Source organism: Mus caroli, unplaced genomic scaffold, assembly GCF_978045245.1.
Source record: "Mus caroli unplaced genomic scaffold, Mus_caroli_1 scaffold_3, whole genome shotgun sequence".
In the NCBI taxonomy this organism is placed as follows: Eukaryota; Metazoa; Chordata; class Mammalia; order Rodentia; family Muridae; genus Mus; species Mus caroli.
The window spans coordinates 7,835,126-7,861,873 of record NW_028227258.1 but is presented as its reverse complement, the minus strand read 5'-3'; the positions used below and the strand labels follow the sequence as shown (position 1 = coordinate 7,861,873).

At 43.9% G+C, this 26,748-nt stretch overlaps 1 protein-coding gene across 1 annotated transcript in view; it reads right to left on the bottom strand.

Moving 5' to 3' along the window:
- Positions 1–26,748, bottom strand: part of Gipc2 (GIPC PDZ domain containing family member 2) — a 72,838-nt gene that overhangs the window by 21,604 nt on the left and 24,486 nt on the right. Inside the window, exons 2-3 of the mRNA XM_021158210.3 lie at positions 19,921–20,106; positions 10,787–10,967 (exon numbers count right to left, since the gene is read on the bottom strand). Of these exons, the coding sequence (XP_021013869.1) occupies positions 10,787–10,967; positions 19,921–20,106 (367 nt within the window). The remainder of the gene's footprint in view (positions 1–10,786; positions 10,968–19,920; positions 20,107–26,748) is intronic.

Sequence of the window (26,748 nt, the reverse complement as noted above, 5' to 3'; positions counted from 1 at the left end):
CTGAGTCTTCCATTGAAAATATTTAGACCAGTTTTGCTTAGAATTCATCTCAAACATTTACTACGCCCCATTAAAGACAACCTGGCCCTTCTTTCATCTTCTTCCATAGAATCATTGTGACAGAATGAGTTATACTGCATTAAACATTAATGACAACCCCATTTTGTCCTTGTAAGCACTTTAAAACCTTGACCAAAACAATGTTCGTCAATGACAGATAAAATGCAATATAGATCTAAAACCCCAAATTTTCCCCAAAGTCCCTTCCACACCCCAAATGCCCATTTCTTATTTTTTAAAAAGATTTATTTATTTATTTAATGTATGAGCCCACTGTACCTGTCTTCAGACACACTAGAAGAGGGCATCAGATCCCATTACAGATGGTTGTGAGCTACCATGTGGTTGCTGGGAATTGAACTCAGGACCTCTGGAAGAGCAGTCAGTGCCCTTAGCGGCTGAGCCATCTCTCCAGCCCCCATTTCTAATTTTAACACCATTCTTTCATTCAGCCTTCCAGGACAGAAACCTTGAGAGTAAGGTTGAGTTATGGGCTTCCCTCCCATAGGCCTAGACATCAGCAAACCAGCTCCTACCTGCGTCTACCCTTGAAAGTGTTAAGGAGATATTTGAAGCGGTTTCTAGTTAGGGTGTGACTTGGCCCTTAGCACATACCTTTAATCCCTCTGGCTGGAATGCAGACACACACCCTTAATCCCAAACATTGAAGGAAAGTTAGTTTGTAGAAGGAAGCACCTGTGTTTGAAAATGATGTCTAATTGAATAGCAAAGTGACAAATCAGAGAAAGACTTGACAGAATAGGATGTGCCTAACTCTCTCAAGAAGAGAGAGGAAAAAGAAGCTACTTGAGAGACAGTCAGTACAGGAGAGGAGAGTGCCGCACAGGATACAGCAGAGTTCTGAGAGAGCAGACAGTAGAGTTGAGAGGGAGAGTGGAGTAAAGGGAGGTGCGGCAGGGGTGGGGGTGGGGGATAGTTGTTTAAAGAGACAGGATGAAGAGAGAACAAGCTAGACACAGGTGAAGACAGAACCAAAACGGGAGTGAGAAGGAGCCAGAGTAGAAAAGATTGCTAGAGCTGAGGCCATGCAGAGCAATTCAGGGGTCAGGAGGAAAACCAGATTGAATAAGTCAACTGGGAGAAGAGTTTGAGCCAGAACAGCTGAGTTGAACCAGCCAGCTAGAGTTCAGAAAGAACTAGGAAGGGGTGAGCTTATCCAGCAGCAAGTCTCAGAGGCTGGGAACATCCAGGCTACAGTGGATTGTACGGAGGCTAGAACCTCCCAGGATTGGGTTAGCAGACTGAGGCAGGACACCTCAGACATGACAACCTAGGAGAATGAGAAATCCTTTTCTGATGAATTGTTCCTCTCTCCTTCCTTGGAATCCCCACTGCCGCTCACGGCCCTAAGCACTTAGCATTTCCTCTCTGTTACTCTGCCAGAGAAACACCATCCCAAGCGTCTTCTCTAGTCAGATACAGCAGCACTGGTCTTTCTGACTTAATTGCTGTAACTTCATCTTGTGTCACTTTTAAAATCAGCATGGAACGGCTCACTCTCAGCCTCCAAAGAAAGCCCATGTTCCCGGCCTGGCTTCCAAGCTTCCCTGACTCTAAGTAGCTTTTGCTGCCTGCTCCTGCAGGCCGGTGCTCTTCACTGCCACGGACCTTCCAAACCCTCCTGCCTTCAAATACGTTCCTGCCATTCTCCCAGGACAAGTTCAGGTGTGATTTTCACGGAGCTTCTTTCTCACCTAGTCCCACCTGCTCCCGCGTCCCCTCTCACAATGCCCATTAGATTTCCACAGTGTGTTCCAAACATCAGCCCACGATCCCATACATAAGAAATGCCAAAGCAGGGCCTGGAGAGATGGCTCAGTGGTTAAAAGCCCTGGCTGCCCTCTCAAGGACTTGGGTCTGGCCGCTCTTCAGCTATAATTCTAGTTCCTGGAGATACAAAACTCTCTTTTGGCCTCCTCAGGCACCAGGCATAAACACATATGCAGACAAAACACTATACACATAAATCTTTTTTAAAGGTATAAAAAGAAACAGAAATAAGGGGCTGGAAAGATGGCTCAGCAGTAAAGAGCACTGATTTCTTCTAGAGGTCCTGAGTTCAAGTCCCAGCAACGACATGGTGACTCACAACCATCTGTAATGGGATCTGATGCCTTCTGGTGTGTCTGAAGAGAGCTACAGTGTACTCATATAAATAAATTAATTAATTAAAATTTAAAAGAAAAGAAATAATTGTCAAAGAGGATTCTTGATCCCCTACTAATACCAAACACATGCACTTGTGCACCAATCCCCAGCTGTGGGTTTCGTGAGATAACTCATCTGTCTTAGTTTTGTCTGGGTGGACTTTGCTTGCATCCCAGGATCCAAAGGCCTAAGGTTGTCCTCAGTGATAATGGCCCCGCCCTGTCTAGTCATTGTGTCCACTTTCAAGCCAAGCCAGGGTGAAGAAAGTCTCTTGGAAAACCAACACTCGCTCTCACAGTTCTGACACCTGTTATCATCTGGTCAGGAGGCCCAGTACTTTTCTCTGGTCCTTAACATCGACACAAGCCAGGCATAGCCATCTGTCTCATGGCATCCTCTTGGGAAAGTTTCCACCCAGCCTTCCCACTTACTCCCACGCAATCACATTTATTATATTTATATTTATTTAGTATTTATGTGTTATTATATATTAATTCATGCATTTATAAATTATATGTATATATTATTATATAAATATATCATATTATAATATACTTACATATTATTACATTTATTTATTATTATGCCCAGCTCCTGAATGAACTGTGCAGTCTACATCACAGCGTGGCAGCCTCTGAGCCTGTGGGACATTCTAAAGCAGGAACACCACACACCATTAACACCTCAGACCTGGCCAGACTTCTCTCTCCCTACACTTCCTCTCCATCCTCTGTGACTCGGTGAGTAATTAATCCACCCCAAGACTCAGTTTCCTCACTGGAAAAGCCGTCATGGAATCGTGTGAGGATTAACAGGGGCATAACAGCATTGGCTCCCGACTCTGTGACTCAAGTACAGTTCCAAATACTTCATATGCATCAGTCGTGTTAAATTCAGAGATGCTATAGATTAGAAAGAGGGAAATCTGGGTTATGTAACACCAGTGATCACTGAGCTTATAAGAAGCTAGAAGCTGGAAACAACCCAGATGTCCCTGAAAAGAAAAATGGATACAGAAAATGTGGTACATTTACACGATGGAGTACTACTCAGCTATTAAAAACAATGACTTCATGAAATTCTCAGGCAAATGGATGAAACTAGAAAATATAATCCTGAGTGAGGTAACCCAGTACAAAAGAACACACATGAGAAGACGGGGAAGGGAAAAAGCTGGCCAGTTCAGATATGGGAAGAGATGGGGAGAAGTATAGAGGATTGGGAATTTGAAAGTAGGTGTGAAGCAGTGGGGAAGGGGGAATTGAGGGTAGCCACTAAAAAGTCCCAGAGGCCTGGGACCCAAGAGGTCCCCAGGACCCAACAGGGAGGACATTAGTCAAAATACCCAACAAAGGGGAGATAGAACCTGTAGAGACCATATCCAGTGGATAGGCATGGCCCCCGGTTGAGGGATGGGGCCACCCACCCATCTCAAAAATATTAATCCAGAATTCCTCCTGTCAAAAGGAAATGCAAGGACAAAGAGTGGAGCAGAGACTGAAGGAAAGGTCATCCAGGGACTGCCCCACCTAAGGATCCATCCCATCTGCAGACACTAAACCCAGACACTATTGCCAAGAAGAGCTTGCTGACAGAAGCCTGGTATAGCTGCCCCTGAGAAGCTCTGCTAGAGCTGCAGATGTACACAGCCAAACATCAGACTGAGCGTGAGGACCTCAATAGAGAAGTTAGGGCAAGAACTTTAAGGAGCTGAAGGGGTTTGCAGCCCCATAGAAAAAGCAACAATATCAACCAACCAGACCCCCCAAAGCTCCCAAGGAGTAAACCAACCAAAGAGTACACAGGGGGTACCCATGGCTCCAGCTGGATATGTAGCAGAGAATTGCCCTATCTGGCATCACTTTGAGGGGAACCCCTTGGTCCTATGGAGGCTTGATGACCCAGGATAGGGGAATGCTGGAGCATTGAGGCAGGAGTGGGTGGGCGAGTTGGGGAGCACCTCATAGAGGCAGGGGGAGGACATAGGGGGCTTGAGGCGGGGACCGGGAAGGGGAACAACATTTGAACTGAAAATAAATAGAATAACCAAGGAAAAGAGTCAAGGAAAAGATGCAAACACCAGTGTCTTGGCTAAGTTTTTGTCTTCCCTTCATCACATTTCAATCACACATCCAGTAAGTGTTGTTACTATTAGTAACATTAGTGGCTTCTTAGTGTATTTGCCTCTTTATCCAAATGTAAACTCGTGGGGACAGCACACAGTGACTCAGCATAGCAGTCGTCAGGAAGCAGGCTCTGGTCACTGTGACCTTCTCGCAGAGACCCTGGGAAAACAGCTTTAAGTTTAGAATGACTGTGGGGATTGGATGGTTTTTTGCTTATAAAAGTAGATGGGAGAGATGGCTCAGGGAATAACAGCACTTCTATTTAAGTATGAAGAGCTTAGTTCAAATCCCCAGCACCTACATAAGAAAGCCAAGCATGGCTACACACACCTCAAACCCCAGGGTTGGGGGACAGAGACAGGCAGAGGACAGGAGCTCCATGACCAGCAAGCGTAGCTGAAACTGTGAGCTTTGGGTTCAGTGAGAGACCCCGGTCTAAGAAACAAGGCAGAGTGTGTAAGAGATACTCACTGTCCTCCTCTGGTCTCTACAAGTAAACCACACTCATATGAACGTTCCCCTCACACATGTATTACACAGAGACAGAGACAGAGACAGAGACAGAGAGATCCCTTACAAAAGTGAATGGTAGCTGCCATCATGATATATTGCTAGGACCTGAGGTGAGACAGCAGCAGTTTTTAACAAGCATCTGTTCTCACCCGCTCTGCTGTCCCTGTGTCCTGTAAGTTCCTCTGTTGCTAAAATTACCCCTTGCAGTGACTGCACAGGCTGAAGGGTCCTTGTCTGAAATCCTGGGGACAGAAGTGTTTCAGCTACCAGGTGCTCAGATCTGGGGCCAGCTACATGTGTATAATAGGGTATCCTGGGACACTCAAGCTTTATTGGCATTTCATGTACCTCTAACTCACAACATGAAGGCCACCATGAACATTATTTTTGATGCACCTGTGTTCTTACTGTGGCCCAACCCATTGGGACAGGTATGGGATTTTCCATTCCTAGTCAGGCCTGGTGCTCAAGAACTGGCAGTTAGGAAACGTTTCTGATTTTAGATTTTGAGGTAAGGGATGCCTAACCTGTGATAACAGCTAACTATTGTTGAAGATTTGATGTATCAAGGACTACTTGTACCACTTTTCCAGTGTAGTCTTCACAACAGACTACTGTGGTCAAGTCTATCAGCATCTTTACTTTTGGTGTAGGGAAGCCAAGGCACAGAAAGGTTAAGACATTTACTCAGTTGTTATCACACACTCAGCACCTGGCAGAGTGACAGACCTAAGTATTCATCTCATCTCCTGTCAGTTATTTCATATTTGTCCAGGGTAGTTTATAGAGTCCAGAGAACACAACAAACAAGCCAAAGTATTTGTAGTTGAATCTTTTACACTAAATGTAGCATGAATAGTCAACATCATCTTCTGAAGATCTGTGTAGCGTCTCTGTAATACGAGCACTTAGAAAGCAGAAGCCAGGGAATTGGCGCTGCAAAACTGGGGCCAGCCAGGTCTACGTAGTGAGCAGCAGGCCAGCCAGGGCTACATAGTGAGACCCTAAGAAGGGAGAAGAGAAGGGAATGCAGGGGTTTTTTTTTAATGTTTGAAGTTTAGGAAGTTGTGTGACGGAAGGAGCATTTTTCTCCTCAGGTTTTCAGGGCAGCGTTTGGAAAGCTGAGTGAGCTAATGCAGGGCCGCGTCATCTCCCGCTGTGTCACTCCAACAGTGTGTAACCACACTGTTCCACATACTTAACATCCCATTCTGATGGGTACATGTCGCAGAAAGGAAGCCTCTAAAAGCAGACCTGCTACAAAACCTAAATACCCCCCAAAACCTAACCCCCAGATGTCTTAAGAGGAGACCATTCCTTCCCAACTCCCCTTCTGACTTGGAAAACACAGGTCTCCTTCTGGAAGCCTCCTATCTCAAAGGGTAAAAGTCACATATCTCCAGGATAAGACTCATTTAAGCAAAACACAAAGGCCCTTAGCCCCAGTAGTTATGCCCACTACAGTTCAAAGGTCTCCTGGGAAAAGGAACTGGTCAGTCTGGTCTGGTTTCAAGAGTCATTTCAACAGTCAACTGGGTTACACAGCTGAGAACACTCTGGGTTTTCAGTGAGCAGGGGTTGAGCTCATTGTGAAAGAAAGCTATGTCCCTTTACACTGGCACAAGGAGAAAGGAAATGAGCCAGGCCCTAAAAAATATCTTTGGAGACGTTGCAGCCAGCACGTGATAAGGGCTGGCAGGCTGCCATGACAAGGGCATAGAAGACTCCAGCTCAGGAAAGAAAAGCGGATCAGATAGCAACTAACCAGGGGAAATCACGTCAGGTATGGGGAAGGCGTGGCCCCGCCCTTCCAACAGGGAAGTCCTCCACCGAGCAGCTTTCAGTGCTATGGTTTTGCTGTGACTCTCTGTGAGAGATGGATACACGCTAATGTATAATATGCACTATTAATACACACAAACAAACATACATAACTGAAACAGACCCGTGTTTGTAACAAATAAAGTTTTCCCTGGAGCTGGGAATGGAGCTGTTAGTAGAGTGCTGTGGAGCACACATGAGACTCTGGTTCGAATCCCTAGCACGGCAGAAACAGCGTAATAGTACACAGTTGTGACTCCAGCTCTTGGAAGGTAGAGGCAGAAGGATCAGAAGGTTCAAGATCATTCTGGTGGTTTGGATGGGAACGACCCCCAGAGGTTCATAGATTTGACTGCTTGCTTAGTCATCAGGGAGTGGTAGCAGGAGTCATTAGGAGTGCCCTGTCAGGGTGGGTGTGGCATTGTTGGAGGAAGTACGTCTCTGGGAGGTTGGGCTTTGAGATTTCAAGAGCCCAAGTCAAACACAGTGCCACTCTCTTCCTGTTGCTCTGGATCCAGACGGAGAACTCTCAGCTCCTCCTGGCACCATGTCTGCCTGCACACTGCCATGCTTCCCACCAATGGACTAAACCTCTGAACCAATAAATCAGCCCCAATTAAATGCTTTCCTTTATAAGGGTGGCCTTGGTCACGGTGACTCTACACACAATGGAAACCCTAAGACAGAGTGTGTTTTCAGCCCTGCTCTGAGTAGGTGGTTGGTCCTACTAGTGACGGGACTGCTGACCAGCACAGAAGATCCCAAGAATACATTTTATAGCCTTTACTCCTCCCTGAGCTCCAAGGCTGACTTGGGAAAGCCCAGGGGATCTGCTCTTAGGAAGAGTGGCCTACAGTCACCTACAGCCTCCCTTTGTCTGGTCACCTTCACTATGCTAGCTTCTTTTCCTTCTGCTGTGTGAATGCTGGCATTTCCCATGAAGCTCCGTTTTCTGTCCTTTCTTCATGCTGAATGAATATTTTTCCCCAGAGTACTAGAATTCAATCGTTCATAAAACCCTTCTTCTAGGCTTCAGTTCTCAATGTCCACAGCCTCACACAACTGAACTGTCTTCATAGATTTCAAACACATGAGATCCCAAACTATACTTCTCATCTCTCTTCCCTGTCTCCTTTCTAAATCTTCCCCATCTCACCTCATCTCAAAGAATCCCTCAACCAGCCCACAAACCTATTGATTATTTGCAAGTCTTATTCCTTTACCTCTAGAGTCAACAGTTTACAATCCAACCTTCATGACGTTTAGGAATATGCAATAAACATTTGACAGTCAACTCTCCAAATAAAAGTTCTGTCTTGGGCTGGGGAGGTAGCTCACTTGTAGGTGTTTAGTATGCCCTGGGGTGCCATGGGTGTTTAGTATCCCCAAAACCATGTCTTGTGGCATTTGCCTACTTAGAGGTATAAATAACCCACTCTAATGACCTATAAGCAGTCAAGTCTGCCCCATGGAAGGAATGATATCTATAAATGGTTCCTCCACAGCGTTAGCTTGTTCCTCCAAGCCATTTCTCCTCTCCACACCTGTGGGACCAGCCTTAGTTCAGGATTCTGTCTTCTCCACAGCTAATGCAATATGATCTCTCTGATTTCCTGACTTCAACATCAAATCCTATATGTTCATTGATACAATCTCAGTTATCTTTCTGAAATCTAGGGCCCACCATGCTACGGCCTCTTATACCCCATCCTGGGTTCTCCATGGACCACTCCCTGTCTTCACAGATCAGGCTTTTGATAATGTGGACTTTCCTGACACTTGGTTTTCATTTTTGATACACTGGTGTGTGCAGCACTCACAAATACACAATGGTTCATACTGAGCCCATTCTGCTCCTGTGCCCTGGGTCACCTTCCTCCAGTAAGCGTACAGAGCAAGCACCTGGCCACCTCTCAGATGTAGCTCAAAACCCTTCTCTCAGGATTTTTCCTGGGCTGGAGATATAACCAAAAGGAAGAACATTTGCCAACACGTGCAAGGTCCCAGACTCAATCCCCAACACCTCCCTCCCTCCCTCCCTCCCTCCCAGAGCCTTCCCTCAACACCTTATTCCTGCTTTCACACTCTAGTGTATTTAGCACCTCAGCACCAACTGTTCACTTGATTTATTTTCATGTTCTTCTCATCTCACTAGATAGGAGCGTGTATATGATGTGGATCTTAGCATATGCCAAGCATACAGTCCAGAGATAGTATACAGTAAGCTATCAATAAGTGGCCAATATCATTACCTAGCACTCTAAAACCAGCACACACCAATGGCTCAGAAGGGACCTGTTGAAAGAAATGTACCAGTATGTTCTTGATATCTACCAAGAGCAGATAAAAGCTAGAATATTAGTATATTCTAGACAGAGAATTCAAGAACTTCATATATGGTCCAAGATCAGGCAATGGAATGGTTTTTTTTTTTTTTCTTCATCTCTATGGTGGTTTCAATAAGAATGGCCCCTATAGATTCATGTTTGAATTTTAAGGCAGTGGCCCTACTTGAGAAGGATTGGGTGGTATGGCCTTGTTGGAGGAAATGTGCCACTGGAGGTGGGTTTGGAGGTGAGCCCAGGCCAGGCCAGGTGTTTTTGTTGCCTACAGATCCAGATGTAGAACTCTGAGTGCTGAGTGCTGCCATGCTTCCCGCCATGATGATAATGGACTGAATCTCTGAAACTGTAAGCCAGCCCCAATTAAATGTTTCCCTCTATAAGAGTTATGGTGGCTATCATGTCTCTTCACAACAATAAAACCCTAACAAAAACAGTGTTGGAGATAAACATAAGAAGGAGTTCTATTTCTTAAGTTATACGGAGACTAGCTTTGCTTTACAAAGAGTTTTCATTGTGTAAGACAATGTATGTGAAGCCCCTGACTCCCATCAGTGTAAAGAGCAAACACTGGAAGAGCTGGGTGGAAAGGGACTGCTGCAGAGAGACCTGGGCATGCCTTGCCATCCTGAGAAGGAGAAAGGCATAGGTGCTGATGCACAGGCAGGAGTATGGCAGCACCACTTAGAGCTCCTACCATGGTCCCTGGGAAGCAATGAGGCCGCAAGCATCCTCCTCTCAACCTTTCAGTGGAATCGTCTCCTATATACAACACAATTCCCGTTACATTTATATCAATTGACAAAGAGTCATTTGGTGACAGAGAGTACTTCCTAATTCCATGGATTCAGAGGTGACCTGTCGCTCACTGGAAGGGGGAGGTCAATATGTCATTTCATCCATTGCCCCGAGGAAACAACGTTAGAGACAAGTTAGAAGAAATATTTGTGTTATGAAGGCATCAGCAAGAACACAGGGTGTGTGGGGGCGAGGTCAGGGATGAGTCAGGACAGGCCCAGATGATCCTGCTGAGGATGTTTTAGCACTGCTGTGCATGAGGACTTCACACATTAAAATAGTGTGCTGTAGCAAGAGAGAAGCTGGCACATTCTCACACCATGGGATGGCCCTGGAGGTTTCACCAAGAGTTGAGACACAGCTGCTGTGGCTAAAACCAGATGTGACATGAAAGAGGGAGTCACTTCATGACGTCGCAAACTCTAAATGTCAAGAAGAAAGTGTTCTGAATCTGTGACACGGAGCGGATGACTGTGCTAAGTACCACGTCCATAAGAAGCCAACCTCTGTTGCTTGAGTCCCTGGGAAACAATCGTGGTTTGAAGAGCCCCGTCAGAAATCTCTCTGCTCAGCACAGTGAAACAATACAGCATCCGTTGGCACAGCCCCACCTCCAGCTCCATCCCCGGACATCTGACTCTGCAGAACTTGGTTTAGGAAAAGGTTCTTCAATGGAAAACTTTCCTTTCCCTTCAGTTACTTTCCTTCTAAGTAGTGCTGTCTGTAATAGTCTGTGTTCTTCCCTAGTACAGTACAGTAGACAAAATGGTATGCTAGAAGCACACAGCCCCACAGAGCAGTATCCTGCCTCTTAGATAAACAAGGGGAAGAAAATGGTTTCTCTTTGTCTGTCTGCCCATCCGTGTCTCTCTCTCTCTCTCTCTCTCTCTCTCTCTCTCTCTCTCACACACACACACACACACACACACAACACACACACACACGGGCTCAACTTACCAAAAGCCTTCTTGGGTTCTATTAACTGCAAAGTAAAGAGTTCCTCCTTTTTCAATTCCTTTAACTTCTTAGCGACTTCAAAGTGACGCCACCCAACAATATTTTCTCCGTTTATACATTCAATATGATCCCCCACACAGATCGTTTTAACTGAGTCAATGGTGCTGCCATCTTTAATTCTCTGAAAGAGAGAAAATCAATGGTGATATCACGTGGAACTGTGTGTCGTTACCTCTTGTGTTCCTGCTGACATATTACAATATAGCTTAATGTTCACTTAGGGACAGAAGGTGAAGCGAGAAAGAACAAACGTCCTATCTCCACCTAGTCTTCATCTTCCTTCCATTCAGAATTCAGCTAGCTCACAGCTACCATTTCCTCTAGACATCTTTCCCCAGCATCCTCCAACCCAGTCACCTAAGAAGGGTGAGACACCGTTCTTCCCTCTGCGTACCTGTCACACCTGCCACATCACATCCTTCTAAAGCCCCTGTGAGATTCTACAGAGGGCATCAGATCCCCTGCAGATGAAGTTAGAGAGGGCTGCAGTGCTGGAAACCAAACATGTCCCCCAGAGGAGCAGCAAGTGCCCTTAAGCACTGAGATATCTCCTCTGCTCCATGATACCTGGGTCTTCCTTTTCAAACAATTTGAACAAGACACATCTAGTAGCTTTGTGCTTAAACCTGTTGTTACAAATGCAAAGGCTTAAGGAACGCTGTGATTACAGCCAAGGAGACCAACCTCCACTGCGTGACAAGCATGGCTAACATTTCAGGAGTCCATGAGACAGAGCTTTGCATCCATCAGTGAGGGAAGGTTCACCCTGTTGATTTCCGTTGATGCATTTTAAATGGGAGAGGCGCAGGCCCACGGAGAACTGACTGCAAGCTATTTGATGAGGGTATTCTTTTGTGTTTTACATGTTTACTACATTCGTTTATTTGTATGTGTCTCTGTCTGTGCCTGTGTGTCTGTGTGTGCTTGTGTGTCTGCGTCTGTCTGTCTGTGCCTGTGTGCCTGTATGTGTTTGTGTGTCTGTATGTCTGTCTGTCTGTCTGTGCCTGTGTCTGTCTGTCTGTGTGTCTGTGTGTGTCTGTCTGTCTGTGCCTGTGTCTGTCTGTCTGTGTGTCTGTGTCTGTCTGTGCCTGTGTGTCTGTGTGTTTGTGTGTCTGTGTCTGTCTGTCTGTGCCTGTGTCTGTCTGTCTGTGTATCTGCGTCTGTCTGTGCCTGTGTGCCTGTGTGTCTTTGTGTGCTTGTGTGTCTGTGTCTGTCTGTCTGTGCCTGTGTGCCTGTGTGTCTGTGTGTGCTTGTGTGTTTGTGTCTGTCTGTCTGTGCCTGTGTGCTGTGTGTCTGTGTCTGTCTGTCTGTGCCTGTATGCCTGTGTGTCTGTGTGTGCTTGTGTGTCTGTGTCTGTCTGTCTGTGCCTGTGTGCCTGTGTGTGCTTGTGTGTCTGTGTCTGTATGTATGTCTGTGCCTGTGTGCCTGTGTCTCTGTGTCTGTGTGTCTGTCTGTCTGTGCCTGTGTCTCTGTGTCTGTCTGTCTGTCTGTGCCTGTGTCTGTCTGCCTGTGTATCTGTATGTCTGTGTGCTTGTGTGTCTGTATGTGCGCACACATGTACGGGAGTGCCATGGCATGCCTGTGGAAGTCAAAGGACAGCTCTCAGCAACCAGGGCTCTCCTTTCTCCATGTGTGTCCTGAGGACTTAACTCAGATCATCAGGCTTTGAAGCAAGCACCTTTACCCACTGTGTCATCTTAACAGCCTGTTTTGTTGGATTTCAGTTTTTAGAGACACAGTCTCTCTAAGTAGCCCAGGCTAGCCTGCAACTTACAATACCCCTGCATCTGGCTTCTAAATAAGGGGAGCCTGTGCCTTTGCATACAGTTTATTAAGGCTTAAATCTCTTACAGTGTACCTGTAATGCAGTTTCACTATGAGGTCTAAAATCCATTAGATGGCACCGAGAATTCTGAAGAGAATCAATAACATACCACTTAAAAATCTAGTTTCTAAACTGTGGCAGAAAATAACAACATTAAACAAAAGATTGACATCTAAAGGAGAAAAAAAAACTTATAAAATATGCTGTTAGATAACCATTTTTAACCCAATAAGGGATTTGAGAATCTGCATTTAATTTTGAATTTTTTTTTTTAAATCTTAATTGATGTCTTAATTCACCTGGAGCCTATTTTTTTCTCTCGACCAATTACAAAAACAAATTGCAGTGTTCTCAAGTTTTGGTGTTTTTTAATATGTGTTATAAATTTATTTAAAATAAGGCTATACATAAGCTTAACCATGTAAAAGACTTAGAAGCGATGCATGACTCTTACCTGTGAATTAAAGGCCAGATTAACAATGAGACGCTATCACCCAAGCTGTGAGATGATAGAAAGGTCACCAGAGAGTGCCCAGGCCAGAGGGAGAAAGGCAGGCACCAGAAGTCTGACAGCAGCAGCAGGAGAGTCAGAGCACCTGTGGGCCACAGACGTGGAGCAGAAACAGGGAGGAAACCAGAAAGGTAAAACCTGGAGAAGAGCACCCAAGGATGCCCCGGGTGTGAGAGCGTAACACTGGCTAATTTACGTCTGACCTGAGCCCCGGACTCCTGAGCCAACAGAATAAAAACTGAGGAAGTGGGTGTGTCCATTAGGGTTCTGTAGTTAAGATGAAACACCATGACCAGGGCTGGGAATGGTGGGGCATGTCTTTAATCTCAATACTTTGGAGGCAGAGGCAGGAAGATCTCTGTGAGTTTGAGGCAGCCTAGTCTGCATAATTAGTTCAGGACAGACAGGGTTATGTAAAGAGACTCTCTCTTTCTCTCTCTCTCTCTCTCTCTCTCTCTCTCACACACACACACACACACACACACACACACACACACACACACACCAAAACAGAAAACAAAAAACATCAATTAGAAAGAAAGGGTCTATTTGGCTTAGATTTCCTAGGTCCCTTTGAGGGAAGCCAAGGTAGGAACTTAAGGCAAGAACCAAGAGTCAGGAAGTGACACAGAGACCATGGAAGGATGCTGCTTCCTGGATTGCTCCTCCCAGCTTGCTCAGCCTGCTCCCTCAGAAAACCTAAGGCCCTCTGCTCAGGAATGGCAGTGCACTCAGTGAGCTAACACTCCTTCATCAATCATTAATCAAGAATACGCCCCAAAGGCCTGCCTATGGCAGTAGCTCTCAACCTATGAATCCCAGACCTTTGGAGCTGAGTGGCCCTTTCACAGGGGTCACCTAAGACCATTGGAAAGCACAGATATTTACATTATGATTCATAACAATAGCACCACTACAGTCTCGAAGCAGCAATAAAATAATTTTAGGTTTGGGAGTCACCACAACAGGAGGAACTGTATTAAAGGCCACTGGTCTATAGGCATCAGATGGAGGCATTTCCTCAGCATAGGTTCCTCTTCCCAGATAAGGCTAGCGTGTATAAAGCTGACAAAAGAAAGAGAGAAAGAGAGAAAGGAAGGAAGGAAGGAAGGAAGGAAGGAAGGAAGGAAGGAAGGAAAGAGAGAAGAGAAGAGAAGAGAAGAGAAGAGAAGAGAAGAGAAGAGAAGAGAAGAGAAGAGAAGAGAAGAGAAGAGAAGAGAAGAGAAGAGAAGAGAAAAACAACAAAGAATGAGCAGTATATATCTCGGTCAGCGCAAGTGTTGGCTATGTCTGCAAGCATGGGTACATAAAATCCAGGAGTGGTGTGTGTGTGTGTGTGTGTGTGTGTGTGTGTGTGTGTCTAATCCCAGCATGGAGAGGCTGAAGCAAGAGAACTCCTGGAACTTGTCCAGATCCCAGTGAGAGATCCTGTCTCTGAAAAGACAGTAGGTAGCTCCTGAGGGACACCGCCTGACATTGACCTTTGGCCTCCACATATACCGATACACTTGGGAACAGTTTTATTTAAATGAGGTGTTAATGAATATAAACTTCTGAAATACAATGTGTTTCAACAATCACACAGTATCTGAACAGAGTTTAATAATACTGCTCAGGGTATTATCTGGTCCAAAGAATCAAGAAAAATGAAAGACATGCATTATTTGCTAGTATATATGGAATTATATCATTCTATCTTCACTAAAGAATCTAAAGAACTTTTTCTCTCGTCTTGGCCCTTCCAAAGTTGTCCCCTGAGGAATCTTCAGCACTTGGATAATTTCCCTGCTCCAGAGAGTAGATCCTGTCTTTCAATATATGAACACATCAGAAAGTAACAGATTAAAAGCATTGGCTGCTCTTGCAGAGGACCCAGATGCAATTCCCAGTGCCCACATGGCACTTACAACCATCTTTAGTCCAGATCAGGTGACCTGACACCCCTTCTAGCCTCTGCAGGCACCAGGCGTGCACAGAGGTTCTTGTACTAAAAATACCCACACATGTTTTTGGTTTTTTTTTTTTGTTTTTGTTTTTTTGTTTTTGTTTTTTTGTTTTGGTTTGGTTTGGTTTTTTTTGGTTTTTTGAGACAGGGTTTTTCTGTGTAGCCCTGGCTATCCTGGAACTTACTCTGTAGACCAGGCTGGTCTCAAAATCAATAGACTAAGGAGAACCCCCCCACTCCCCCCCCAAAAAAAAAGAGCTAAGGGATTATTCCAGAGATGTGGAACAACCATCAGAAAGCAGGCTGCCGCACTGGGCTTACAGAAGGGAGGGGAGGTGGGGAAAATAACCAAGAAAACCAAAGTGGACTAGAGATAAGTTTTTCCTTCTTTGTTTTGTCTTGTGGTGAGACTAGGGCTCAAAGAAGGTTGGTTTCAAACTTTCCACAGAGCCAGCAATGACCTGGAACTTCTGATCACTCTACCTTTACCATCTGAGTGTGGGGATCATGGATGTGTGTGCCCCTATGGCCACTTTTATGCTGTGCTGGGGATAGAACCCAAAGGTTCGCGTGTGCAAGTAGTACCCACTGAACTGCATCCCCAGCTCTGGGAATTAGTTGGTCGAGTCAAGCCAATGTTTGATTCTTTTCAACTTCATAATTGTACTATGGGTATATGTAACATGAAGAATACTTTGTTCTTAGTGATTACACTCTGAAGTGGTCAGGGGTAAAAAGGATACGTCTAGACAGAAAAACAGATATAAATATAAATGTGTATGAAAAACACAGCAAATTAACAAATGATAAAAACTGGACATTTAGGTAAATTATCTATAAAAGTTATTTTCATAATTATTGTAATATTTTCAATTTTGAAATTATCCAAATTATATAATTTTTACTATCTGCATTTTAAAGTAGACTATGTGTTGGCTTTGTCCTTTCTTATCATGACCTCTGTCCGCAAAGGACAATGACTCGTACTTTGAAACAGGCACGTGTTTGACAAGAAAAAAGAAAATAGAAACAGAAGCTTGGAATGTTAGAACAACATCTAATATCTAAAGCATTAGGGAAGCTTCCGAGCCCTCCTCTGCAGAAGTAGGCAGGCTCTGCTGCTTGTACCTGGTGTCCTGAACTTCCCCTGGACTCTCCCACATGACTTTCCCAGCTCAAAGGTTTTCCATTTGGTCACCCACTCCACCTCCAGTGCATTGCTATCTTCTACAGAGCTAAAAATAACCTTCCGATCGAGCAGGCAGTTAGAGAGGCATCTACAGCTAAGAGAACTTCCCTACGGTTGCTTCTTTAACAATGATGGTGCACCAGCAAAGAAATCCGTGATAAACTTGCTGTGCTGCACAAAGCCTATACTGAATCTTAGCTCAGTGCATAGAAATGCCAGCTCTAGAGTCAGACTCCTTGGGTTCAAATCCCAAACCTGCCCAGCCTTATAATTTCGACCAAGCTATTTAACTGTCCTCATCCTGTCTTTGTACTTTGGTAATACCGTCCACCGTGGACACATTGCAAAGACACACCGAGAAAGGCAGAGACTGCAGATACGTAATGCTTGATTCTATAAATCCCAAGAAGCAAGTTGCTACATCCACTCCAGTGTGACAGGTTTAAAAGCCTGGAAGCAGTCATGAGGCAAAGAGTTTCAAGGAAACTTAGCCTCCTGGAACCTAGGCATTCCCATAGCTAGAATGCCCCAGGTTTGTCCCTGCAATATTGTGGAGGGTCTTGCATGCTTTCTTACAGTATTTTACTGGATAAGAGTTAGAAATCTCAGGGCAAGCTTAGCAAAGTATACCTAGAATCTTCAGTACAGCCAGGTATAGCATTGCATATTAGAAGAAAGTTGGTGAATTCTTCTGACAAATGGAGATTCCCTACAGACACTTAAAAGAACAGCCAAGTTACTCTCAAATGCAAGAATTTACCAAGGCCTAGGAAAAAGGGGGGTTGTTATTGCATTATTCATGAGAAGGTCTGCTAGAGCAGAACCCCCTGGTGCTAGCTTTCACAAGGCTCAAAGGAGTAGCACAAATTGTAACTAGGGTGTGAAATCCTTACCTGTCATTAGCTGACTCTAGGCAGGGCTGTTTTATCATTACTGTAAACATTACCTGGTTCCTGTCAGTCCTTTGAAGTCATTCCTCTGTTTTGTGTCAGATACTTCAATGTACTTTGCCTGCTGTGACACCCTACTCCTTTGTTTTCTGTATTATATAAGACTGGTGTTCGCTTTGTGAAAAATTACATTCTTATACCGCACACTCCCTGGTGTCTGTGTCTGTGTCTGTTTGTCACCCTTTTCTGGCCAACTCTTTGCCCATCTGTCCAAAACCCTGATTGCCGGTCGGTGGCAGCAAGGGGCAGTGGGTACCACCTTTCAGGGCAGGTGTTGCTGGAAGGGTGCCCAGGGGAGCCTTTGGGGTAGCAGACATGTATGACCCTATGGCTCTTACACCACTGTACTGGCACTGCTACATGAACGTTCATTAAACTGAACTTTTTTTTAAACGTGCAACACTGGAAATTTTAAAAAGGCATCGTGTCAGTAAAATAAGGTTGCTGTGAGAATGGGAGATAGTTCAGTTGGCAAAATATGGGCTATACACTCGAGCTTGGATTTCTAGCAGCCACATAAGGAGCCAGGCACGCATCTCCAATTCCAGCAATGGAGAGGCAACATCAGGCAATCCCTAAAATTCACTTAACAGCCATCCTAACTTAATCTGTGAGCTCAAGATTCAGTGAAAGACCTTGCCTCAAAACATAAAAGACGTGACTAAAGAAGCCATCCAACATCAACCTCTGGCCTATACACACACACACACACACACACACACACATACACACACACACACATATACACACCCTGCCATGGGTGCTACCACACACATAAAATTAAATTAAAATAAATCAAACTAGGATTACTGTGAAGGTTAAACAAAAATGCATGCAGAGTGGCTGGTATTTGATGAGCACTCTATGTAAACCAGCTGCTATTAAGGCAGCTATAATGACTACTCCTTGTCATCAGCCTGACTACATCTGAGTGAACTACAATCCAGAAATTCAAGGCACACCTGTGATCCAAATCTTGAGGCTGGAAGACACAGGCTTCTGACCTGGATCTTGACATGGGATGACACATGGTTTTGATCCAGATCTTGAGGCACAGTGTCCATGAAAAGCTTAGGCCCAGGCAATGTGGCACAAGCCTTTAATCCCAAGAGATTGAGGCAAACAGATCTCTGAGTTCAAGGCCAGCCTGGAACAAAGCAAATTCCAGATCTAGGTGAGGTAGTATATACCTTTAATCTGGGCCACACCTTCTACTAGAGGCCTACTTAAGGACACTGGAAGAAGGAAGGCTCACTCTTCACCTGCTTGCACTTACTTGCCAGCACATCTGTTGGAATCTACTTCTACAGAAGACCGGCTGAAACAACTAGCCTCATGGGACTGAGCAACTACTAGAGTCTTGGACTTCCCATTCACAGCTGCCCATTGTTGGGCAGCTGTAAGTCATTACATTGCAGACTGTAAGTCATTACAACAAGTTCCCTTAATATATAGAGACATCCCAAAAGTTCTGTGACTATAAAGAATCCTGGAGAATACAGCAGCCAACCCTGAGGCAAGATAATCATTTGAACTCAGGAGTCCATGGACAGCCTGAATACATAACAAGGAACTGCCTCAAGAGAGCATGCAACAACTGTGTTTGTCCTGGACATATACAGACATTCCTTGGTCTCTAAGCAACGTGATACAGTAACTATTTATATAGATGTCATAAGAGGTCTGTCTACTAGAGATGCTTTAAGCTGTCCAGTAGGATGTACACAAGTTATGTGCAAATGCTAAGCTATTTGTATTATACACTTGGACAGGCACAGATTTTAGCATGCTCAGGGGTTCCTAAACCAACCTGTTTGGACACACACACCCACGCACACATGCACAGGGAATGGGGATGGCTATACTCATTACAACACACACACACAAACACACATACACAGAGGATAACTTGGCTGTACTCATTACAGCAGAATTTTTACTTGGCTATTCTCATTTTCATACTATTCTAAACTTTTCCTTACAACCCTATATTACTCTTTTTTGTATAAAAACAAAAGAATTAGATTATTGAGATAACTCTAAAGAATATCTTCTTTAAAAACAAAAACAAGCCGGGCGTGGTGGCGCACGCCTTTAATCCCAGCACTCGGGAGGCAGAGGCAGGCGGATTTCTGAGTTCGAGGCCAGCCTGGTCTACAAAGTGAGCTCCAGGACAGCCAGAGCTATAAAGAGAAACCCTGTCTCGAAAAACCAAAAAAAAACAAACAAAAACAAACAAAAACAAAAAAACCTGTGCAGCTGGGCAACAGTGGCACATGCCTTTAATTCCAGCACTTGGGAGGCAGAGGCAGGCAGATTTCTGAGCTAGAGGCTAGCCTGGTCTACATAGTGAGTTCCAGGATAGCCAAGGGCTATACAGAGAAACCCTGTCTCGAAAATCAAGAAAGAAAGAAAGAAAGAAAGAAAGAAAGAAAGAAAGAAAGAAAGAAAGAAAGAAAGAAAAGAAAAGAAGAAAAAAGAAAAGGGAAGAATTTCAAGAAGAGTTTTTCAAAAGTGCTGTCTTCAAACATCTTTTAAAATAAAAGTGAAATACCAATTTGTGAACCCCATCTGAGCTGGCTAGCTCTCCCCGAAGAGAATTTGTAACTCCCTTTGATCTGAAAAATTGTCTTAATTTTTTTTCAAAAGCTTACCTTGATAAAAGCATAGCCCACGCCGTTATCCGTGATGGTGAGTCCAAGCGAATCCTCTGATTTATAAACGTTCACTTCCTTTTTTGTGCCTTTCACGTGGGCAAATATGAAATCCTCAAGGCCCAGCTGCCCGCCCAGGAGCTTTCCCATGTCAATTTTAGGTGTGTTTAAGGTACAAAATAAGATCTGCAGAGAGAGAAAAGAGCCTTTAGATTAGTCTTCTTTAACAAAACACCCTGACCATTAATGAATTTATTCAATAAATATGTATTGAATGAAATAGGCCTCAGTTTACAATGTAAAAGTCCCCGTCATAAAGTGTATTAGTAGTTGGTCGTGGGTAGGATTTGAGGCAATGTTTTCATTTGTTAGCATGTCTTCAACGTTTCTGAAGACCAGACCCTATGCTAAGAGGTTGACATCCACTCTCTCATTTAACACTCACAATTACTATAGAAAGGGCACTGTTGTCCTCGTATCACAAACAGGAAATGGAGACTTAACAAAATATATTAGTTTGCTTACAGTCACAAAGTCGTCACTTGTCAAAGCCAAGGACCTGAGTTCAACTCTCATTGACTTCAAAGTGGTTTGAACTACATGACCCCCTCTGAAATAGAAGTTCTATTCCCGAAGGTCCACAAAGTACACATGCATAGCAGTGATGCACACTACCAAGGAAACCACATCAAAACCAGTAAATACATCTTGTTTGTTTGTTTTTTGTTTGTTTGTTTGTTTGTTTGTTTTTCAAGACAGGGTTTCTCTGTATAACAAGCCTATTCTGGACTCACTCTGTACACCAGGCTGGCCTTGAACTCACAGAGATCGCCTGCCTCTGTCTCCTGAGTGCTGGGATCAAAGGAGTGTACCGCCACTGGCCTTATCTTTTTAAAAAACAGGTATTTTGTTTCTTTTGCATCATGATGATTCAAAATAGCAATTTAAGTGACCCTGAGGGTGTAGCTCGGTGGTGGACCTCTTGCCTAGCACAAATCAAGCCTCAGGTTTGTGGGAGGAATTTTTTTTTTTCCCCGAAACAGGGTTTCTCTGTGTAGCCCTGGCTGTTCTGGAAATCACTCTGTAGACCAGGCTGGCCTCGAATTCAGAAATCCGCCTGCCCCTGCCTCCCAAGTGCTGGGGTTTAAAGGCGTGCGCCACCAACGCCCAGCTTGTTTTTGATTTTTTTTTCTATCGAAGATGGTGGCTAGCCCATCAAGGGCCAATATTCCACAAATCTTCCCCAATTAGCTAAAACTTTTGTTTATACAAAAGCCACCTCCCTATATTTCTGGGACTTGAACCTTGCAGCCTGCTTCACTAGAATAAATACCCTCCCGCCTATGTATGTGCCTGCGGGTCCAGCTGGTACAGGTTCTCGGCACAGAGAGACTGCCCTCTGGGCGTCTTTCCCTTGGCTCTCCTGCTCCTTGTGAAGCACCAGGGTTGTTATTTGTTGCTAATAGATTCAGTTCCCAGCACGGGAGACAGGGGACAATTTAAAGTGTGGATGAAATATTTTAGGAATAAATTGTGTGTTAATGAGTAACAAATACAACTGCTTAAATTTTATGAATATATATGTATATACAAATTCTATCAGTTCTGTACCTCTAGACAACCCTGGCTAATAAATCATATTACTCAATATTTTAAACTAAATGATAACTCATGGACAGCATTTTTTAAAGATTTATTTATTTATTTATTTATTTATTTTATGTATGAGTACCATTGCTCTCTTCAGACACACCAGAAGAGAGCATCAGATCCCATTACAGATGGTTGTGAGCCACCATGTGGTTGCTGGGAGTTGAACTCAGGACCTCTGGAAGAGTAGTCAATGCTCTTAACCGCTGAGCCATCTCTCCAGCCCATGGCCAGCATTCTTACTGTGTATTTATACTTTAATTGCTACTTTCCTGGTGTTTTTAAATTTCTACCATGTACTTGTTACTGCTGATCTGGCCAGGACAGCTAAGGCCTAAGTGCAGAACCAGCGCTATATTTGATGCTACATTTCCTATGGTGGTGCTGCTGCTACATAGTCTACAAGGATACTTTTTGGGTAGCACAGAGTAACTACATAGTCTACAAGGATACTTTGTGGCTAGCACAGAGTAACTACATAGTCTACAAGGATACTTTGTGGCTAGCACAGAGTAACTACATAGTCTACAAGGATACTTTGTGGCTAGCACAGAGTAACTACATAGTCTACAAGGATACTTTGTGGCTAGCACAGAGTAACTACATAGTCTACAAGGATACTTTGTGGCTAGCACAGAGTAAATGCTTGTCCCTAGTGCATCAGGAGATGTTCTAGCCCACAGACAGATGAACATGTCCCCAAAACACACCCAAATTATTGTTAAAACTCCAGGAATTTCATTTCCAGCTCTCTTTAATTTGATGTTTTTCTTAAACAGGAACTACACTGGCCAAAGATTCTAGTGTTCCAACAATATGTGAATAAAGAAGTTATGGTTTGGGACCCTAGAAGTGCATTGCTTGTGGGTGTGGCTTTTTCATTGTTGCAGGTAGATTCTTCTCTCATACACCACATTCCCACCGAAGTTTCCACTCCCCGGACTCCTCCCTCCTCGTGTATGTCACTTACCCACCCCACCCCCTCACCCACCTCTCCTTCCCCAGAAACACTCCCCCTACATATTCCTTCAGAAAACAGCAGGCTTCCAAGAGACAACAACCAAACACAACAAGATACAAAAAGACTGCACACAAGCCCCCACATGGAGGCTAGTCAAGGCAACCCAACAGGAGAGAGTCCCAAAAGCAGGCAAAAGTATCAGAAACACAGCCACAACCACTCTTGTAGGTTCAGGTTTTGTTTTGTTTTTAAGATTTATTTTATGTATGTGAGTACACTGTAGCTGTCTTCAGATACACCAGAAGAGGGTATCAGATCCCGTTACAGACGGTTGTGAGCCACCATGTGGTTGCTGGGAATTGAACTCAGGACCTCTGGGAGAGCAGTCGGTGCTCTTAACTGCTGATCCATCTCTCCAGGCCCCATGGATTGTTTTAAGTGAAAGCAGCTGAAACAGTTATCTCCTGTGGCTACCTACAGTAGCAATACTAAAAAATTTTCATAACTGTTTTCTTATATCTCAGTTTTCCCAAGAACCTTGCTTTTTTGTGTACCCTTTATTTCAAATAAGAATGGTAAAAATAGCCGGGCGTGGTGGCGCACGCCTTTAATCCCAGCACTCGGGAGGCAGAGGCAGGCGGATTTCTGAGTTCGAGGCCAGCCTGGTCTACAAAGTGAGTTCCAGGACAGCCAGGGCTACACAGAGAAACCCTGTCTCGAAAAACAAAAACAAAACAAAAACAAAACAAAACAAAAAAAAGAATGGTAAAAATATCAGTCAGTATCACTACAGAAAATAAAAAAGGGAAATTGAAAATGAATAGACCAAGAGTGCACCCTCTCATGTGAGGATTTTCACTCCATCATTACACTAAGAAAACCATGATGTTGTCTTTCTGTTGTTAATGACTAGGTTTGACCTAGGTTGTTCTTTTTTTTTTTTTTTTTTTTTCAGATTTATTTATTTTTAATTACGGATATGTGTATGTGTCTCAGGGGGCGGGGGATACATCTAAGTGAAGTTGTCCAAGGACACTAGAGGTATTTGATCCCCCTAGAGTTGGAGTCACAGTTGGTTATGAGCCCTGATAGGGATCTGAACTCTGATCCTTGGGAAGAGCAACCAGTGCTCTTGTCTGCTGAACCTGGGAGGTTCACGTTGTCTACCTTTTAAAGATTGGTCTAGCCGGGCATGGTGGCACACGCCTTTAATCCCAGCACTTGGGAGGCAGAGGCAGGTGGATTTCTGAGTTTGGGGCCAGCCTGGTCTACAAAGTGAGTTCCAGGACAGCCAGGGCTACACAGAGAAACCCTGTCTCGAAAAACCGAAAACAAAAACAAAAACAAACAAACAAACAAACAAACAAAAAAGATTGGTCTATATAGTGAGTTCTAGGCCAGTGAAGACTGTCTAATGACCCTATCAAAAAAAATCTTCCAAAAATATCAGCATCTTCTGCTATATGATCCCCAGGCCTTAGTCAGTGTTCTGTTGCTATGAAGAGACACCATGACCAACTCATAACTTATAACTCAAAACTATTTCCTAACAATGCTGGTTCTGGGGTGAGGTGTATACTGTTTCAACATGGGCTCCCTCCTTTTGCTAAAGCACTGTGGATACCAGCATCTACTCCAACTATAACACTGAAAACAACACGCTGAGGAGATGGAAGTCCAAAAGAATAAAAGAAGATCAGTATCTTGTCTAAGGACAAGAGACAATGATGCATGATGGGTACCAGATCCTTACACAACACGAAGTTACAACCGATCCAGGTATCTGTCAGGTTGCACAACACTAATTTGAAAAGTCCAAATTCAGAATGTTCCACCATCCAAAGCATCTTGTACCTGAATATACTGTGGAATATTCTATATCACAAAATTTTTGTTTTCTGCCCCAAATTACTTTTGCTGGAAGGCAAACGGAATCACCCGAAAGCTCACATATGCAGCACCTAGGCAGGAACAAGGGAGGCCCTGCCTCAGCACAAGGTGGAAGAGAATTAACTGCTGAATGCTGTCCTCCAACTTCTGCATAGGCCCCACGTCCAACACAGCCTGCCTCCCAAAATCATCCTTAAGAACACACCACCACTGAACTATATCTGCAGTCTCACCTTTTCTCCCACCTTAAAAAATAATGGCTTACAGAGTAAAAAGAAGTTTTGTCAAGGGCTCTAGCCATGGCTGACTGATTCCAAGCTCTTTGCCCTCCACTGCGTCTCTGAGCGCTAACATCTGCACAGGGCCAGCTAAGCCCCCATCACCTCCCAGCCTGAGCACAACTAATCCTCCTGACTCAGCCATGAAGCATGGAGCCCTGTGCTCTCAGCAGACAGGGCATCAGCTCAGACCACAGAGAGTTTGTCTGTCTAAGGTCAAAGTCACAACAAGAATTCAGGCTTCAGTGGTTTTGGTTTGTTTGTTTGTTTGTTTGTTTGTTTGTTTTTTCTAATCCACAATTCTTTATCTATGGTGTTAAGTTAAATTCGGTCTTCAGTGAGAAACTTCTATAATTCAGAGATTATGCATTTTATGTTGTGTAAAACTAAATAGTTTGTGGAATAAACTGTTCACTCTCTAAACGAGTAAGACAGCTTCCAAAATGAACTTCTTGTAAATGGCTCTAAAAGTCATGCATATTAGGTGTTTTAAGAAAGGTACAAATACCATCAAAGCATGATTGCTCAATTTGAATTATAATAATTGAAAAGCTTTTTTTTAAATGTCATTTCTGGTAATTTTAAACTATTTACATTCATTTCTCTGTATTATAAACAGTCATCCCCAAATCTCCTGCCTAGTATTTTCTCACTATAACATACACATTAAATCTCTAGTATTGATTCAAACAATGCATCATGCTATATACACAGAGCCTTAATACCTGTAGTCACTAGAAACTGTTTCACAGCTTAGAAAAGATATAAAATTGGCAACAAGCCAGACATTTTGAAACATGATACTGTGTGCTTTATTTAGACCCTCATGAGGATATTGTAGAAAGCCCTGCCTCGAACAGGATAGAACTTTCTATAAATGATTCACTTCTAAATTAGCCTCCCGAGGTCAGCAATGGCAAGCCTTAAATAAAAAGTGAATCATTCTGTGTAATCCTTGGCCCACACAACCACTTCTTCCCCGTGTTTCTAATGACTAAAATAGTATGACAAAGGGATTCTATCAAAAAAAGAAAAAAAAAAAAAAGAAAGTCAAATCCATATTTTTAAACCATCAGATGACTTCCCAGAATAACGGAAGGAACAAATTTTTCTGCTATGAGGTCTAATTGAGGGAACTACTTATCCAAGAAAATCAAAATCGCAAGGCAGTTCCTGAGACCCAAGAGAAGGGCAGGAGAACTTGAGTTTTCATCTTGCCCGTGTGGTCCACAACCCAAGCGCTAACCCAGCAAGTGAGACAATGGCCTCTCCCTCAATATCCCTGCAAGGAGAGACGATGGGTTAGCTTATCCCACCCAAGTAATGTAAGCTACTTGCCAACTTCAAGACACCATAAATCAAATTCTGTTTCCCGCTTTCTGAGCCAATTATCTTTCTTAACATGTCTTCCCCCTTGTTGCAAAAGATGGGGAGGAACACAGCCAGGCGAGGAGACTATGTCAGTAGTTTACATCTTGGCACAGTGGGATGGCATATAAGCATTATGGAATTTGTGAACTAAACTCTCCAGTCACCAGCAAACCTGAACATATAGTGGTAAAGACGGTCGTTTAGCATCAAGAGAATCTTTAAGCTAAATATTCCACCATGTTTTCCAGAACAAAGAACTCTGTTTCTCTTGGCCTGGGACACTGACCTATAACACTTAGAATAAAATGTCTAAAGAGAAGGTGACATTTGAAAATGACCCTCATGGGACTGGAGAGGAGGCTTAGCAGTTAGACTTGCTACATTGCAGAGAACTGGGGGCTCAGTTCCCAGCATGCATGTCAGGGAGTTTACAACCACCTCCTATTCCAGCCCCAGGCATCCCATGCCACCTTCTGTCTTCTGTAGGTTCTTATATGCCGGCGCACACACACACACACACACACACACACCACACACTAATAAACAAAATAAGGCCTGAATTATGGCATGAGGAGACACTCAGCTGTGAAAATGCAGTCGACCAAGGAAGAAGTTCTGTTACTACAGTCTAGAGCAGGAGGGTGCTCTCTTACTGCAATCTAGAACAGGAGAGCTGCT